This window comes from Oreochromis aureus, linkage group 7 (assembly GCF_013358895.1).
Source record: "Oreochromis aureus strain Israel breed Guangdong linkage group 7, ZZ_aureus, whole genome shotgun sequence".
NCBI lineage: Eukaryota > Metazoa > Chordata > Actinopteri > Cichliformes > Cichlidae > Oreochromis > Oreochromis aureus.
In genome coordinates this window covers 39,790,291-39,808,127 of record NC_052948.1, presented here as the reverse complement: position 1 = coordinate 39,808,127, position 17,837 = coordinate 39,790,291, and the positions used below count along the sequence as shown (strand labels likewise).

At 40.1% G+C, this 17,837-nt stretch overlaps 1 protein-coding gene across 2 annotated transcripts in view; it reads left to right on the top strand.

The window, feature by feature from the left end:
- LOC116312194 (tyrosine-protein kinase JAK2-like) overlaps positions 1–17,837 on the top strand; it is a 38,166-nt gene that overhangs the window by 17,095 nt on the left and 3,234 nt on the right. The window contains exons 3-21 of one of the 2 annotated variants that reach the window (XM_031729549.2): positions 2,532–2,655; positions 2,791–2,911; positions 4,766–4,911; positions 7,741–8,035; positions 8,251–8,370; positions 9,881–10,038; positions 10,137–10,248; positions 10,794–10,980; positions 11,948–12,072; positions 13,450–13,584; positions 13,687–13,774; positions 14,450–14,577; positions 14,765–14,903; positions 15,116–15,267; positions 15,553–15,703; positions 15,814–15,947; positions 16,234–16,423; positions 17,429–17,553; positions 17,659–17,831. In XM_031729549.2, coding sequence (XP_031585409.1) covers positions 2,532–2,655; positions 2,791–2,911; positions 4,766–4,911; positions 7,741–8,035; positions 8,251–8,370; positions 9,881–10,038; positions 10,137–10,248; positions 10,794–10,980; positions 11,948–12,072; positions 13,450–13,584; positions 13,687–13,774; positions 14,450–14,577; positions 14,765–14,903; positions 15,116–15,267; positions 15,553–15,703; positions 15,814–15,947; positions 16,234–16,423; positions 17,429–17,553; positions 17,659–17,831 — 2,803 coding nt within the window. Of the gene's footprint in view, positions 1–2,531; positions 2,656–2,790; positions 2,912–4,761; positions 4,912–7,740; positions 8,036–8,250; positions 8,371–9,880; positions 10,039–10,136; positions 10,249–10,793; positions 10,981–11,947; positions 12,073–13,449; positions 13,585–13,686; positions 13,775–14,449; positions 14,578–14,764; positions 14,904–15,115; positions 15,268–15,552; positions 15,704–15,813; positions 15,948–16,233; positions 16,424–17,428; positions 17,554–17,658; positions 17,832–17,837 lie in introns of those variants that run through there. The other variant, XM_039615537.1, reaches the window with a different exon arrangement.

Here is a 17,837-nt window from a genome sequence, read left to right as displayed (position 1 = left end):
AAAATCACCCGGCATTAGTGATTGTGTTACTATTTATAGCGATAGTGTTCTAGGGTTAAAAACCCAACAAAGTTCACACAACTGACTGTTTGTGTTCTTGTGAAACTAAATCAGTACAGCCCTCTCCACCAAATATTTTAAAGAGGTGGTTTAATCCCCTCAATTAAGAAAAGCTGTAAAGGAGCATTGAAGTTCCTTAAATTGTCTTTTAAAGTAAGATCAGAATTAGATTGCGTAGGCCAGTTTTTAGTTGTGAAAACAGAACTAAGATAGTCAGGCCACTTTGTCATCTTCTCCTTCTAGAAAACTCAGATCAGGAAGTTGTCTCACTGTGTGTCTATTTTCCCCTATGTGCACCCTTCCTTCTGGAACGGTTGAATGAAGTCTTTTTACCATGAGCTCTATTTATATTTCCCTACTTTTTATAGTTTTTATTTCATTGTCTCCTTTCTGCCTCTTTGTCGATTCTTAAACTTGTACTTTACCTTCTGACTGTCTCTTAAACTGTTTCTTTTGTTGGTTAATTGCAGTTGAATTTAGCTGAATAAGCTGAGTAGTTTGATACTAGGATATTATTTATTAGAGAATCATTGATGTTCATTTAAATGGGTAGGGCAGGACATCTTGCTACCAGACTGAAGTTAATTATACCCTCCTTCTTTGCAGTCATCCCTAGTACAATTTCTTCCTTTTAGTCCTCACATAGAAAGAAGTTAAAAAGTAAGATGCAAGGATGTTCTGCTTCATTGTTCAGTTTCTAAAAAAAGCATACAAAGTTATTAAATCTAACATACAGTACAAATATCTTAAATTGTAAAACTGCAGTAGTTTAGTCTTCAGTGCACTTGAACTTTTTATACTGTTTTGATTGTAATACATATCACAAGGTAGGAGTTGCCTGTACATTAAGCTTGTTAGCACTTTGACTTTACTTCCCTTGTTGTGGTTGAGCCCATTTCCTCCTCGGCAGCGCTTCTGTCCTCACGCTGTTGCTTCACATGTGTGAGGGCTTCCGCATGCGTGATGACATTTTATGCCCTGTAAGTTCAGTTCGAACACTGATAAAACACCAGTTGTTTTCTTCATGGGACTTTTTATGCCTCAGCATTGTAGACCGCCGTGGCCTGACCCAGACGAATAAAGTTCATCAATCATGCTAAGGAGCTCAGTCAGGAATCCACTATCTCAGGAACATCCAAGGGAAACATTTTCAGATTTGGCAAAAACATTCATTTTAACTTAACCGGCTTTCCTAGTTCAAGTTTAAGAGTCTAGGCCACTGTCCCGGTGTCCATTGTGTTCTTCTAAACATTACACAGTACATTACCACGAAAAGCTGGAGAGGCTTTCTTTACACGGGGCCCAGACATGAACAAGATTGAAGGATGAACTAGTTGGACGTGACAAAATACAATATTGTGCCAAATACAGTGTTATTCTCTTAATATTTTGCTTCCATTTTGCCAGATTTGTTATAATTTTTACCAACGTTTTGAGCAATACTTTGCCAAGCTTTCTGAAGGTCTTTCTGAGTTTTTCTTTGGAGTGTTGGCGACTTTCAGAGGAAGGTTTTCTTTTTCTTTTCTTTTTCTTTAAAGACACTTAACAATGACCTGTGAATCATTCAAGCATAAAAAAGCACCGAAGTAATGAACAAGTGTTGGATCCACACGTAACAGGCAACGTACCAACAAAACAGAGCCCGCACTTCAACATCATTGAAGCAGTATGGGATTGTCTTGACAGAGATTCGGACAATAGGCAACCAGCATCCAAAGAAAAGCTTTAGATTTCCTTGAAGAACCCAGGAGAAATATTCTTAATGAATGCTTATAGACATTAAAAGAAAGTCTAAGAGTCACAGTAGTCGTACTAAATACTGACCTTACTAGAGCTTTTTAGAATTTTACAAACTTTGTTTTTGCCCTATATACTCTATTTCCATGTATATATACACAAGTTTCAACAAATTAATTTCACCATTTCCTACAAAAATATAAATACATGATGGGTTATCAAGCATTGTTACATAATACTGTAGAAATACTAATTACTACAGATGTATATGAAGTTGTCCATCCGTTGTTAGCCTATATGCATCATCATCATTATCATCAAACTTCTAGCACACAGGGAAATCGCTGACTTTCAATGTGGGGGGAAGCATATCAACCAGCGGTAACTAAAGAGACACTACAAAGAGAATATTTGGTTGTTGTTGAGCATCTTAATGCAGTTGTTTGCAGTCTGCAGTGATGCCACAAAGCATCCTGCATGTGTAAAAAAAAAAAAATAAATGTCTAAATATCAGCAGTTTGTTTAGTGAAATAGTTTTTTTTATATTTAGGAACTGGTTATTGATCTGTGCAATTAAGTGTTTACTGAAGTGACTTTTAAACACGGGATGATGTTAGACACTGTAGGACGAAATGATTGGAAAATAACTGCTAACAGAGTTAAACTAACAGCACCTTAAACATTTAAATGAATGAATTCATTTAAAACAATATGTATATTTATTCTTTTTCCAGGGATTTGTCCAGTGTTCTGCAGCTTGTTTGGCCTAATGAGGGAAAGTGACCGGACATGGTTCGCCCCAAATCATGTCTTTAAAGTGGACCACTCATCCTGTGAGAAACTGCACTTCAGAATCAGGTAGACAGTTGTACTTTTTAGTTTTTTTTCTGATTTCTGATTTTTCTGATTTCTTAATCTGTTTCAGATTTTTCAACGTTTTTTCCTCTCTTTTTCTCTTTTCTCTTCTTTTCCATGATCACCCCTCTTGTCCAGATACTATTTTCCTGGCTGGTACAACAGCAACAATTCATCATACGCTCATCGCTATGGTTTGTCTAAAGGGATGGAAAGCCCTGTGATGGATGACTGTGTCATGGCTTACCAGTTTTTTCAGGTTAGTCTTAACGCTTTATACCTCATAAAGAACAGTAAGACAGTCATTTTGTTTTTGTAGAGCCATAGAGTCTGCAGGGTCTGTTTAATGCCTTCACCCTTTCTTTATCGTCTGCGCATGTGGTTTCTTTCTCTTTTTTTTGAGCACTGTTGGGTGGGAGATAAAATGTGCTTGTTTCTCTGTCTCTCTGACTGGCTGCCAGTCTGTCTGTCATGTCAGCCCATTGTTTGGTACAAATTAAGAAAACAGGAAGTGGGGTAGTGAGAGTGTTCAAGAAGCACAAAATGGGGAACAGGTCCGGGTTTTTGTTTATGTGTGTGCATGCACACAAATGTTTTTGTGTGCATGTTTTTAAAATAGCTTCTGTTACTTTTTTTTTTTTATCTTGTCATGTTTGTGCTAACCTCACTTGCAGGCATTGTCTGTTGAGTTTTGTTTTTATCACCATTGCCACATTGACACCCTGAGCTGTGCGGCAAAACAGACGAGTTTGTTTTGGTGGACTTCTGCAATAATTCAGCCACGTAGTTGTTTGCTGATGAAATAATGGATAAAAAGAGTTGTGCATTAAATTTGTGCATTTTCTGTCATTGAGGCTGCCCCTCCCTAAGCCTGCTTCTGTTGGAGATCTGTTCCTGCTAAAAGGGAGTTTTTCCTTCCCTCTGTCACCAAACACTTGCTCACAGGGGATCATTGGATTGTTGGGTTTCTCTCTTTAGCACACATTGGTGGCAGTTCTTGAAGCATGGGTAATTTTGTAGGTCTGGTACATGGGAAGATGCTGAAACAGTTGGAAAAGATGAGAAAACATTTTTTAAATGGGCACAATTTTGTTTCCTGTTTTGACTTCTCATTAATGCTGAATCTCTCTTTTTTTGAGTTTAGTCAAACATTCTGGAAGTAATAATATAAATGTCTGTAGAGCTGTGTTGATGTCATAGTACATCACAGCATTATATTATGGGGTCTTTACGATATGCATCCTCCATATCCTCCTCCGATTTTTAACTGATGCTATGGAAGAAATTATAATCATTCTTTATATTAACATTAAAATAGCTGCTCTCTTTAAAAGATACCGTTTTTTTCGGACCATAAAGCGCACCGGATTATAAGGCGCACTGTGGATGAACAGGTCTGTTTTCATAAATAAGGCGCATTAAGCAAAACAAAACAATCAGATGAGTCAAACTTTACTCAACTCATTCTTCTTGCTTCCTCCACTTCCGTACCAGTGATTCATTAATGTTGAATTCTCTCGCAGCTGCTCTATTCCCATGTTGTTGCAGTATATTAATAACTAACCTCGTATTGTGCTTATCTCAGTTGTTCTCCTGACTGAAGTTTGATCCGTTTATAGCATCCTGCCATGCGATTGCATTTGTCTCTAACCATCGGGAACCCTCACCTGTCTTCATTTAGACAGTTTAACTCTCAGTGATGCTGCAGTGTTCATTTGACTTTAGGACCTGAAGCGAACAGAGTTTTGGACCCAGATTACTTTGCAAAGCTCCTGACTACGGTAGCAGTAATGCTCCGACAATCCATCAAGCGGTGCGGCTTCGTAGCTTTCCAAAGTCATACTAAAACATGTTTTGACAGATTTTTGAGCGCCGTGCAGCACTTAAAATCGGTTCGAGGTCAGTAAGCACAACCAGAATTCATACATAAGGCGCACTGTCGATTTTTTAGAAAACTAAAGGATTTAAGTGCACCTTATAGTGCGGAAAATATGGTACTTGGTTTCTGTTTACCCTGCTGCTCCTAATCTGATTAAGTTTTAGCTTTAGTCATACTTACTTTTTTTTGTGTGTATCATTCATCAGTTTCCTTTTGTTCATTTTCTTTTGTCAGTGGCGTAGTGACTTTCTGAATGGCTGGGTTGATATTCCAGTTAGCCATGAAGCGCAGGAGGAGTGTCTGGGCATGGCCGTGCTGGACATGATGAGGCTCGCCAAAGAGAGGGGGCAATCAGCAGTGGACATCTACAATGACAAAAGGTAGCTTGCCGTCTGTTTCTTATTTTCCAATCTGCTCAAAAACAAAATTTTAGCAGTCTTTTATAGTTTTACTAACCCATTAAGACTTCCTGGATTGTTTTTTTTAGGGCCTGAGGACACGAAGTGTGAATGCCCTGTTGTATCTGCTCCATTTATTATTTATTATTATTTTATGTCTTTGATCACCTTTTTCAGATCTTCCATGAAATTTTGCACATTTTGCAATATTTGACAGGTCACACCTAGTGGGAACAGGAAATGTCATGTTTTACACTTACAGGTACTGCTTCAAGGCAGTTGACCCCAGAAACCCCAGGAAGTCCTGAAGGAGTTGGTTTTAGGCCCAACTGAAAAAAGAGTTTTCATCAAAGGGCATGACCCTGGTGGCATAGGGAATTTCAATGTTTTGCCATGAAGGATGACATTGCTCTAACTTAAAGACATCTAAACTAATCTTCTGCAAAAAAAAAATCCTAAACATTTAAAGTTGGAGCCTGAAGATCTGTTAGTGTGTGAAGGAAAAGCCTTTCCTTAAGTGTTGCAGATAATGATGTAATCAAGCCGTGTTAAGAAATAGAATAATTAAAAAAAAGGAAATGAAAATGAAAATGGAAAAATACATTTCCTGTAAAATGAAAAAATACTATCCACTGGAGTGGAGGGGATTTTTTTCAAGTTGCTTAAGGTTTTAGACATTGTGGGGCTTTAGTGGTTAACTTGCCTGTGCAACATTGCATGGAAGTTGGCAACAGTGTCCTTGGATTGGCAAACTACGGTGGTGCTTTTTAGGCTGTGCTCGACCTAAAGGTTTATTACACCCCGTACCTGGCCAGAACCAACCTGCCAGAGCCATCCTGAGGAATGGCATCAAACAGACCAAGGAGGCCTACAAGAGGAGGATAGAAGTAAGGAAGGATAGAGGGCGTCTTCACAGACAACAACCTCTGCCAGGTGTAGAGAGGCATCCAAGCCCTCACCAACTGTAAAGGCCAGAGCCCCCCAACCCCTGACAGCAGTTTCAAAGTTGCAGCGGAGCTCAACACCTTCTTTGCCTGGTTTGATCCTTGTAGTGCTGCGTTTCTTAGCCCCTACTGTACGGCCTGTAAACACATGACTGTACACCAACCCAAACAACCAACGTCATGGTCAAGTATGACACCACCATAGTTGGTCTCATCGCCGATGGAGATGAGACAGCGTACAGGGTTGAGGTAGAGAACTTGTCCTGCTGGTGCTCAGAAACCTGAAGCTGAACATCCTTAACCCTCTCAAGGCAGGCGTTGCAGATTTGCAACAGTTAAAACACTAACAACCTGATTACCCCACATACATATTTTATGAGTTTCTTTTACTCAGAAGTACCACTGTAGGACTTGGTTGTGCATTAGCAACTAAAACTTAATTTGAGCCTGAGAGGGTTAAACAAAAGAACTCAAAATAGACTTCAGGAGGCACAGACAGGTCCACTCTTATTATAAACAGAGAACAGGTGGAATCTGTCTCCACCTACAGGTTTCTGGGCACCCACATCTCAGCTGATCTCACCTGGACTCACAACCTGGTAAAGAAGGCCTAACAGCAGCTGCACTTCCTCCGTGTCACGAGGAATAATAACCCGGACCGAAAGCTGCTGCTGGCCTTTTACAGCTCCTTAGTGGAGATTGTGCTCTCCTATTGTATGGGTGTTTAGTATGCAGGGGCCACGACTGAGAACAGGAAGTCTGCACAGAGGGTAATTAACACGGGCCCAAAAAAATAGTTGGTTGCCCTCTGCCACCTTCGTCCTCGTCATGGGACACAGGACTGGGCCATCATCATCTTAAGGATAATCAAGGATTGCTGGTATTTTGCTCAACTAGTATACATGTAATCTGTGGATTTAGAGAAGGCATTCGAAGGCGGTATCCTATCCAGATTTCTTAACGAGTATGGGTTATTGGGTCTGTTGCTGCATGCTGTTCACTTTTACTGTAGTGAGAGCTTGGAGTAATTCAGACTAATTCCCTGGGGGTATTGAACTGCCAGGGCTGCTTTTTATCACCGGTTCATAATCTTTATGGACAGAATTTACAGCCAAAGAGCATGTGAGGTAAGGTTCAGTTATCTGCTTAGGTCATTCGACTAGAATGTGCAACAGGAAAAAAGACCTTGGTTGCACCCAGAACTTCCTGGAAAGGTTATATATCTAGGCTAGTGTTCCACTAGAATACCTGGAATAGGTGGTTGGGGAGACCGATCAACCTCTCCTTAGACCTGTGGCTATGCAACCCTTGTGGAAAACTGTAAAATATGGTATTCATTTGTTAAAAATAAAAAAAGGGACTGAGTGCTTTAAACTTTAGTGAGGGATACATGTATGAGGTGCAATCAGGAGAGTTTATCAAAGAAGTAGATCGAATTTGCTGCACTTTAGCTGCAGCCAATAAGAATCTGGATAAGATCACGGACAGAACCAACTGAGCTTATTGCATGATGTAGAAATAACTGCAATTCAAGGGAAATTCAGTCCCTTGCATATGCTGCAAACTTTTTGACCTAAATAATTAGAAATGCTATTTCCTGTGCTGGTGTATGTGGTATAGCTTATGAATAACAATATCAGAGTAGTGTGACAGACACGGTGTTCATGCAGTTAAATAAAATACCTGTATGGAAAATAAAGTTTCAGTTGAAAATATTTCATCTGTACTAGGCTTGATCACAGGGTCCATATTTGATATGTACATCATATATATATGTATATATATATTTCTGCCTGACTAATCATTAGGATGAATTATTTGTAAAGATTTTAGACAGATCCTCCTGAATGACCTCTCTTTTTTTTAGCTACAAGTCCTTCCTCCCAGTGTCCATGCGAAGCCGCATCCAGGAATATAACATTTTGACTCGGAAGAGAATCCGCTATCGCTTCAGGAAGTTCATCCAGCAGTTCAGTGAATGCAAGGCCACTGTGTGTAACCTCAAGCTCAAATACTTAATGAGCCTTGAGATGCTGTTGCCCTCGCTCTACTCCGAGCGCTTCCAAGTCACAGACACCTCCTCAAATGAGGTTACCATCATTGTCACGGGAAATAAGGGCATCCAGTGGTCTAAAGGGAAAGAGGAGGACAGAGCAGAGGAGGTGAGAACAAATTTATTACAAGTGTGTTGCTGTCATGGGTGTGTCTTATCATTGATGCTTGTGTGCATTGATTTAAAAAAAAAGAATACAAATAACTATTTTTAACTGTTCTTGTGTGTGTGTGTGTGTGTGTTGTGTGTGTGTGTGTGTGTGTGTGTGTGTGTGTGTGTGTGTGTGTGTGTGTGTGTGTTGTGTGTGTGTGTGTGTGTGTGTAGGAGCTGCAGACATACTGTGATTTTCCAGAGGTGATTGACATCAGTATCAAACAAGGCAATAAGGAAGGATCTGCAGAGAGCCGCATAGTTACACTCACCAAACAGGATAACCAGATCATGGTATAGTAAACACTTCTGCTGTGTTATTGGTCATTCTCTGCTGTTACTGAGAAATTTAAATTACAGTTCACTTTGGTTTAAAACTATTTAACTTTCAGTACTGTCTGTTGACCATGTTGCCTTTTGTGGACAGATGGAGGAATGTTCTTTTTAAGAACCACATGTCCTCAAGTGGCGTGTCACAGCATTGAATTTTTGAAAGGGCAACATCTGTTCTTTATTCATTTGAATGAAGTATTTAAGGATATGAAGATAAATAGTTTCAATGGGCCAACATGACTTAAATTCACAGTACACATCCTCCTCCTCCAGATGCCCCACATAATGAAACCATGACACCACCAGAAATCTTAGGAGCCGACACAACAGACCAACAACTAGCTAAACATAACATCTAAACATAAGACCTAATTTGGTTTTAGTTAAGAAAATATGGAATTAAATTAAATCCAATGAAGCAGGATCCCCACACCCTAAAATAATACAGAGAAACTCCAGCAATCAAACATCCATCTATGAGCAAGCGCTTGGTTCCAGGGCGAAGGAAACATTCCCTTTTAACAGGAAGAAACCTCCAGCAAAACCAGGCTCATGGAGGGGCAGACATCTGCTCCGACCTGTTAGGGGTGAGAGAGACAGGACAAAAGACACACTGTGGAAAAATAAATTGTTTTCCTACCAGTTTGAAGTTTATTCTGCATCTCCACATCAGTTTAACGGCCTCAACATCAGTTATCATGATAGATGCTCAGCAGTTCAATAGATATGCTCTGTGGGCAAAACATGTCTACTCTTCTTAATCTTTGAATACAGGTATTTTTAGTTCAATTGATACAGGTGTATAAAATCAAGCACCTCACCATGCAGTCTGCCTTTACAAACATTTGTGAAAGAAAGGATGGGCCATTCTAAAGAAGACACTGAATTCATAATAGGTACCACCATTTCAACAAGTCAGTTCCTGAAACTTCTTCTTTTTTCCTACAGTCAGCTGCAGATAGTATTACTCCAAAGTAGGAACTTTTAGAAACCACAGCAACTCATTTATCAAGTGGCAGACTACATAAAGTTACTTGGTGACTCACCGAGTACTCACAGCTCTGCTGACTCAAAATCTTTAGAGTTCCAGACCTCCTGTGGCATTAACGGCAGCATAAACACTGCACCAGGAGCTTTGTGGCATGGGTTTTCATGGCTGAGCAGCTCCTGTAGGTGTAATGCACTTATATTTACTTAGATTATTTAGTAAATATAGTGTATGTATTCAGACAGTTGAATGAACGCTTAGTACTGGCAGCAGATAACAGGCACGTGTCACCAGTGGCAGCCATCATGGATCAAGATGGTAGCAGTATCAACTTGGGGACTCTGAGCTGAACTCTCACAACTAAATGATGTTAAGTTGTCCTCATTTGCTCATGTATAAGATACTTTGTTGCTTCCAGCACACAAAATAAGTAAAATCCTGCATCTGTATTTCTGTATCCCTCTGCATTGGCTCACAATGAAGGAGCTGGAATTTCGCTCGCTCTCAGTGGCCGTGTCATTCGTGTCACTGATTGATGGATACTACAGGCTGGTGGCCGATGCCCATCATTACCTGTGCAAAGAGGTAGCGCCGCCACGGCTTCTGGAGTGCATTCAGAGCTACTGCCACGGCCCTGTGTCGTGAGTATCACACGCATGCATATCATGCATCACGTCCCACATGCACAGTCATGGACACATGAAATCAGCAAAAAACATTCTGTCCCTTTTAATCGCAGGATGGAGTTTACAGTCAGTAAATTGCGGCGCTCTGGTAACCATCAAGGCCTGTACATGCTTCGCTGCAGCCCCAGGGATTATGATAAATACTTCATGTCTTTTGTGGTGGGGGTAAGTAGTGTTAATGTTTGTGGGGAACACTCGATTTCCCACATTACTGCTATGCAATATAATTCGCTTCTTCAGCCTATGACTGCATACATCCAAGCAGATATAAAATATGAAGTAAGATGTTTAAAGTCACTACAATGAAATTGCACAGCTGTTTCTGAAAGTAAACCATGTCCACTGGTTTCCAAAAACCGGAGAAGCAGTGCACACCTGTCTGCACGTGATTTTGATCACATTTTCAGCCACTAGAGGGAGCAATAAGGTTTGGTATCTACTTGCTGCAGACGGTCTATATCTCCCAGCAGGTCACCATACTGTGACTTACTGGATGTTTGTTCTCTGTTTGACTTTAAGTCTAAGTTAGGCTATTTCAAAAATGTGATGTTTCAAGTTTGTTTGACTGAGGGAGGATTAAGACAAGTAAAAATGACCAGTTTTCAGACCATGTATGGCTGACTGAAACAGCAGTAAGGAAGGGACACAAGGAGCGTCCTTTGTAACATTCAGCACAACTCAGCTGTGGTAACTTTTCTTTTGATTTTCAGTATGAAACGATGGTGGACTATAAGCACTGTCAGATCACAAAGACCGAGTCAGGAGAGTACATTCTAAGTGGAGCCAAGAGGAGCTTTGGTTCACTCAGGGAACTTCTGAATTGCTATCAGAAGGAGGCGCTCCGCACTGATGGGTACACATTTCAGCTGATCAGGTGCTGCCCGCCCAGCCACAAAGGTCAGTGTTCACATCCAGAACATGTATGTGATGAAAACGAAAATGAAAACGTGAAATACAAGCTATTTTCTCATTTCAGAATTGAAGGCACAGTAAAATGCATTTCCACATGCTTTGAGTTTTTAAAAAAAGCATTTTAACATTTAACTATGAAGCTATGAAAACAGTGAGCAGCACGCGTTGTTTAGCTGTAAAACATTAGATGACACTGATAAAATCAGCAAGTAAAATGTGTTTTTCCAGTATCCTCAAACTTGTAAATCCTGTTTCAGTGGCACCGATGAATCCTATGTTAGTCACTGTTATTTTAATTTTGTAACAGTTTATTGTTTACTGTTATTTTGTAACTGTTTATGTGTGATATCCTTTGTATCCCTGCTGCAGTCAATTTATCATCTTAAAGCTTCTGCTTTTATTAGATGCTTTAAAAACATCTTAAGAAAATGAAAACCGCATGCTGATATGTGTTTATTGATAGAGTGCATGTAATTAGACTATAAGCCAAAGAGCAGATCATACAAAGGTAATGTGTTGATGTTATGAAGAAATGGGTACTGATAGTATGGTATCAATAATGATTTAGCTTTGCATGCATATGGGAAAAGAATTAATGATATTTTTATTGGAACAAAAATCATTTTTTATTGCCTCGTAAAAAAAACAAACAAAAAACATGTGTGGAGAAGTTAGAAATGAAACGAATGATTCAGTAAACTAATCCGAGTTTCTGGGTACCAAAACTCTGATTTATGGTTTATGGTGAAAAATATAAAAATACACAACATAAAGTTTCATATCCATGATAAAAATTCTGAATGTAATAATCCAGGTTTATAATTGCTGATCAAATTCAATATTTAACAGTGTGAGTCATCAGTTTCCTTTTGTCATTGTCTAGTTTTAGTCAGGTGTAGTGTGAACCTGTCGTTGATTCACTAAAACCTTGTTAATCTTTACCTTTCTTCAGATAAGTCCAACCTGCTGGTGTGTAGAAACAATCAAGGGGCCGAGATGCCCACATCTCCCACGCTCCACAACCAAAACATCAGCCAGATGGTCTTTCACAAGATTCGAAAGGAGGATCTCATCATCGTAAGTAAACCTTCTCTGGCTCCTGACTTCAGCCTCTCCTTTGACATGAAAACGCCAGGATTGCAAATGCTGTTTCTCAAACACACTGGAAATACCAAACAGTGTTGAAAGGCCTCTTTTCTTTGTCCTAAAGAGATATAATTTAGATTTAAGACTTCTGAACAGCTCGTATTTTAAAGGCTGGAGCCTTTGTGAATGTAAACTTGAGTGAGAGTACCAGAGGTAAGAGAACTGTTGTGGGATCAGCCAGGATGCTTCATACAGTTAACAAAAAGACTCCGTCTGCTGTAGCTCGACATCAATAGCTGTCGCTGTTTTTATTTTATTTGAGCATTTAAAGTTTTGTTGGACAGAACTATCATAGGAAAACCTCACAACTACAGGCTGTTTATTTAGCCAAGCTTTAACTGTCAGATAGACGACTCTCTGATATACAAAAGGTTCTATGGATCCCAAACACTTGCAAAAAAGTCCAAATCATCCTCCTGCAGTACTGTGCTTGTGTTTGTGCTGATGTGCTGTGTCTGGTTTTTGCCAGACCTGGTTTCACTGAAGTGGTCACACTTGCTGGGCAGTGCACTTGATTAGCAGCACCTGACTGCTAACCTCTTATTTCCTATGAAACTAAGCAGTGTGCTTAGTTTTTAGGGCTGTATAAATTGAGTGTATTTTTTTAACTTTCTGATTTGCACTTGATGTTTTTTATTAAGTTAGTTAAGAGCTTTATTACAAGACCGCTTGAAACCCCAAAAGATTACTCTATCATTTATTACAGAAGAAAAATATTATGTTCTGACAATTTGCCTGGAAATGATAAGGCGTGATGATAGTGCCAATATATCTGATCTTCAGTAAATCGGATCCAGGTGGTCGATAACGTTTAGCTGCCTGGGTCACAGCTCAGCCAGGCGAACATAATATTTCATTTAGTTCCCAGGATGCATGTGTGGAGGCTTGAAAATTTAATGGTATTGTTCGTTACTCTTCACTTCAGAGAATCCAGAAGATCCCAGCTTTAACTACGAATAAAAGAAGGCAGGAGTAAAGATTTGGATAAACGTCGGTGGCAACTTTGAGTTTTCATTAAGAAACGCTAAAGGGATTGGCTCTGATGGATGTTAAAAGTCAAAGTTTGTCATCTTTTTTGTTTCATGCGTCTTACTTCGGATGAGAAACTGTAGTTTTGAGAATACTGCTCTAAATAAAAAAACCTGCATTTCGGTGTATAGGCTGTTTTGGCTGCATGACTGTATGACGCTTGCTATTCAAGCTAATATATTTTGAGGAGTTTATGAGGAGAGGACATTGCCTAGGGAACTGTTTAGAGTCAACCAAACAATGTGGTTTTTTCAATAAACCAATAAAACTGTGTTTCAGAAAGAGAGTCTGGGTCAAGGAACGTTCACCAAGATCTTTTGCGGTGTGAGGAAGGAGCTTGGAGACTATGGGGAGATCCATCAGATGGACGTTGTTGTCAAGATTCTGGACAAGGCGCATCGCAGCTATTCAGAGGTTAGCTTCTTAAGGAAGAATTTATGTGACTGTTAATCTTGTTGATTAATCAGGTTCATGGACTCAAATTTAAATTCTCTTCTCTCATTTTTTTCCTTGCAGTCATTTTTTGAAGCCGCAAGCATAATGAGCCAGCTCTCTCACAAACACTTACTTCTCACTTATGGCGTGTGTGTTTGTGGAGATGAAAGTAAGCGTACAACACAAGCACAACCTTTACTGGATGGTTTAAGATATTTAAGATGTAGACGAAATGAGCAGCAACACACTAATTATACCAGTCATGTGGTAGGTCCACGAGGAATAGGCTCCCAAAATAGAAAAAGAGACCGTTCACACATTAAACGAGCACCAAATGATGTCAAACTGTGTTCCTGTGGGCAGCTGAGATGATCAAACAGAGAGGGCAGAAGGTTTCTGACCTACCGAGCAGCTCTGTGTCCCCGACCCTTCGTTCAGACTGGATTAAGCCCTTCGGATCAACAGGTCACTAAAGGGCTACTGTAGTCTTTAAAGCAGCTCACACGTGAAGTAGTGTATCTGGGAGCTGTTGTCAAAGTCTTTCTTCTTTTACATGTAATGGATGCAAAAAGTCAAGTGTGTGCATGTGGGCTGAGGGAAGTGTTTAAGTGTCCGTTCAGTTTTATGAAATATAGATAAACACCTCGAAATCACTACAAGAGGTAATCTCAGAGAATTTTACATGGTAACAGGGGAAGACCTCTGGGTAAGCACGTGTGCGTTACTACTCAACACAATCTTCAGTGAAGCACAAACTGCTTTATTTAGTGCTTTATTTGTTGAAAAGAGTTTCTTCATAAACAGATGAGTAAGTGACACGATCTAATCTCAATCTCCCGGTCAGACATGATGGTGCAGGAGTATGGTAAATTTGGTTCACTGGACACCTACCTGAAGAAGAACAAAAGCTGTGTTAACATCACCTGGAAACTGGAAGTGGCCAAGCAGCTCTCCTGGGCTATGCACTATCTGGTAAGACTTAGCAACTTAATGCTGTGTGACCCATACAGATTTTTTTTTTTAAATTAGAAGATTATGGACACATTTACACATTTTGAAATGAAGGGAAAAAAGAAACCAACATGGAAATAAACCTTTCATTGGGACTTTCCTAATGCTGCATTGATATTTATGTTGTCCCTATTGTAACTGAACACAGGAGGATAAAAACGTCATTCATGGGAATGTTTGTGCTAAGAATGTCCTTCTGATTCGAGAGGAGGATCGGAAAACAGGCAGTCTTCCTTTCATCAAGCTCAGTGACCCCGGTATCAGCATCACTGTGCTGCCCAGAGAAGGTGAGAACGCCGACATCGTGGTCCCGAGGCTTGCACCTCACACCTGTGTGATGTGGGAATGATGCTCACTGCATGGTTTTTCCTTGGTGTGATTGTCAGAGATACCTACGAGGACATAATTTAGTCACCTTTTGCTTCCCTTTTCTCCATCTTTGCTCTGCATTTCCAACATTTATTATATTCCTGCATCTCTTTACATGTCTGACCTGCAGTGCTAGTGGAGCGTATCCCATGGGTGCCTCCTGAGTGCATTGAAAACCCTCAAAACCTGAGTTTAGCTACAGACAAGTGGAGCTTCGGGACCACGCTTTGGGAGATCTGCAGCGGTGGAGACAAACCTCTCAGCACACTGGACTGCTCAAAGGTCCAAAAAAAACAAAAGATGCATTGATACATTTTGTAAAATATTTAAGCACTTTGGTTTTGAGACATAATGAGGTTCATTAGAGGGGCTTAGATTTGATCTAATTAACTGTACAGATGTGAGGCTGGTCAGTCTGTTATTTTATATTCCTGAACATGTGAAATTCACTAATTTCTGTTGTGAAAAGACAGGTTTAAAATGTTAATGTTAAACTTTTAAAAACATGTCTTCTTTTCCAAGCCAAGAACAATCAGGTCCTTAATTTTGTTCTTTCCTGTTCTGTAGAAAAACTTGTTCTATGAGGACAGACACCAGCTGCCGGCTCCTAAATGGACAGAGCTGGCCAACCTGATAAACAGCTGTATGGACTATGAGCCTTTACACCGGCCCTCCTTCAGAACAATAATCCGAGATCTCAACAGTCTCTTCACACCAGGTAGGAACATGAATGGAGTCGTGTGTCAGAGAAAGATCACCATGCATCACTTGAGCACGCTCGTTATTTCACCCAGATGTTGTTGAAAGTGACACGGCCGTTTGTTGCAGACTATGAGCTGCTGGTGGAGAGCGACATGGTGCCCAACAGAGCACGAGGCTTCGGCTTCCCGTGGGCCTCCGAGAACCAAGATCCGTCACAGTTCGAGGAGCGGCACCTCATTTTTCTCAAGCAGCTGGGCAAAGTGAGACATGCTCTATGCACACATCACTTATTTTTAAAGTTGGACTCCCTTCTCATGTCATTATAAATGTATATTTGTTATGTACATAAACAAAGCCATTTATAAACAGCTTTTTTTATAGTGAGTTATTTGTTATTATTTCCTCCCCCCCCGGCTCATCACCTTCTTGTTTCCATTGGAGAAGATCCAAAAATACTATAATGTGCTAATTATTTATTATAGATGTAAATTATAGCGTTTCTCTTTTAAAATGCGTGTTTCTTGTCCGTTTGATCCCACACTTCAGGGGAACTTTGGCAGCGTGGAGATGTGCCGGTACGACCCGCTGCAGGACAGCACAGGGGAGGTGGTGGCTGTGAAGAAACTCCAGCACAGTACAGCTGAGCACCTCAGGGACTTTGAGCGGGAAATTGAGATCCTTAAATCACTTCAGCATGAAAACATTGTCAAATACAAGGGAGTGTGTTACAGTGCAGGTATGAGCACATTGTTTGTTGGCTATGGTGTTATGAAACATTAAGCGACCACTTCCTGATTGCTTAGATTTTATTCGTCACGCTTAAATGTTTCAGATCATCCAACAAATGTAAATATTAGACAAAGATAACCGTGCACTCGTGGAGTAGTTTGATAAGCTGGGCAGTCCTGGCGAGGTCCACCACTGATCCTTTTCACCATCGATGGACGTCAGTGACTTTGTTTCGTAGCTGTTTTTAAGGGACGTGTTGCTTTTTGAGCTCTTTCAGCCAACCTCAATTCATCTTCTCAGCATGAAATTCAGCTTTCCAAAAAATGTGGTTATTTAATTCATTAATAAATATTTCCACACAGGACCTGGTACTGTTGGATAGCTTTTCTCCCATAATCAATGAAATCATCATTTAAAAGCTGCTTTTTGTCTTTACTCAGGTTATCGTTGTGTAATATTAAAATGTGTTTGATCATCTGAAACAGTAAGTGTGACAAATATTGTAGACAAAAACTTAGAGAAATCAGCAGTGTGCTTTTTCACATTACTGTGCACGTGCACTTGCATTGCTCGTCATCTCCTATGACTTGGATAACCTGGATTACAATAAAAAAATTAAACGCTGTTGGTTCTATTTCAGCTTATAATTAAAGTTAGTAAATGTTGCTGTTTTGGTATAAAATATTGTTTCTTTTGTATATTTATGTTGTGCTGTAATTTTCCTTAATAATGTCAAGACGAGAGATTCAGTTTTTTCTTTTTTTTCTCTTTTATTTAATGCAAACTTCCGTGAGCTGCTTGTTCCTTGATTTAATATTCCCACCCCTGCACATTTTCTAATGCATTATGCTGTTTTCCACACATTTGCTGCCTGGGGCATCAGTGACTATGCCCAATGAAACAAATAAATCTGAATTAGCTCAGAAAACCCACTTTAGGCGAGGCCTCCACTCCACCGCTCACATCGTATTCTCTTTCTCTAGTAGCGAACTCAACTCCCTTTTCTCTGCAGGACGAAGAAACCTACGGTTGATCATGGAATATCTCCCCTATGGCAGCTTGAGAGATTATCTCATCAAACACAAGGACAGATTTGATTCCAAGAAACTGTTGCACTACGCGTCACAGATTTGCAAGGTAACACAGTGCTATACAGAGATGCTTGCAAAACACTCCTTCACAGTTCTTCTCGGAGCTGCTGCAAAATGTATGCATTTGGTGTAACACATGAATTCCTTCCAGGGAATGGACTACCTTGGCACTAAGCGTTACATTCACAGAGACCTGGCCACAAGAAACATTCTGGTGGAGAGCGAGATGAGGGTTAAGATCGGTGACTTTGGTCTGACCAAGGTGCTTCCTCAGGACAAAGACTACTACACTGTCAGAGAGCCTGGGGAAAGCCCCATCTTCTGGTGAGG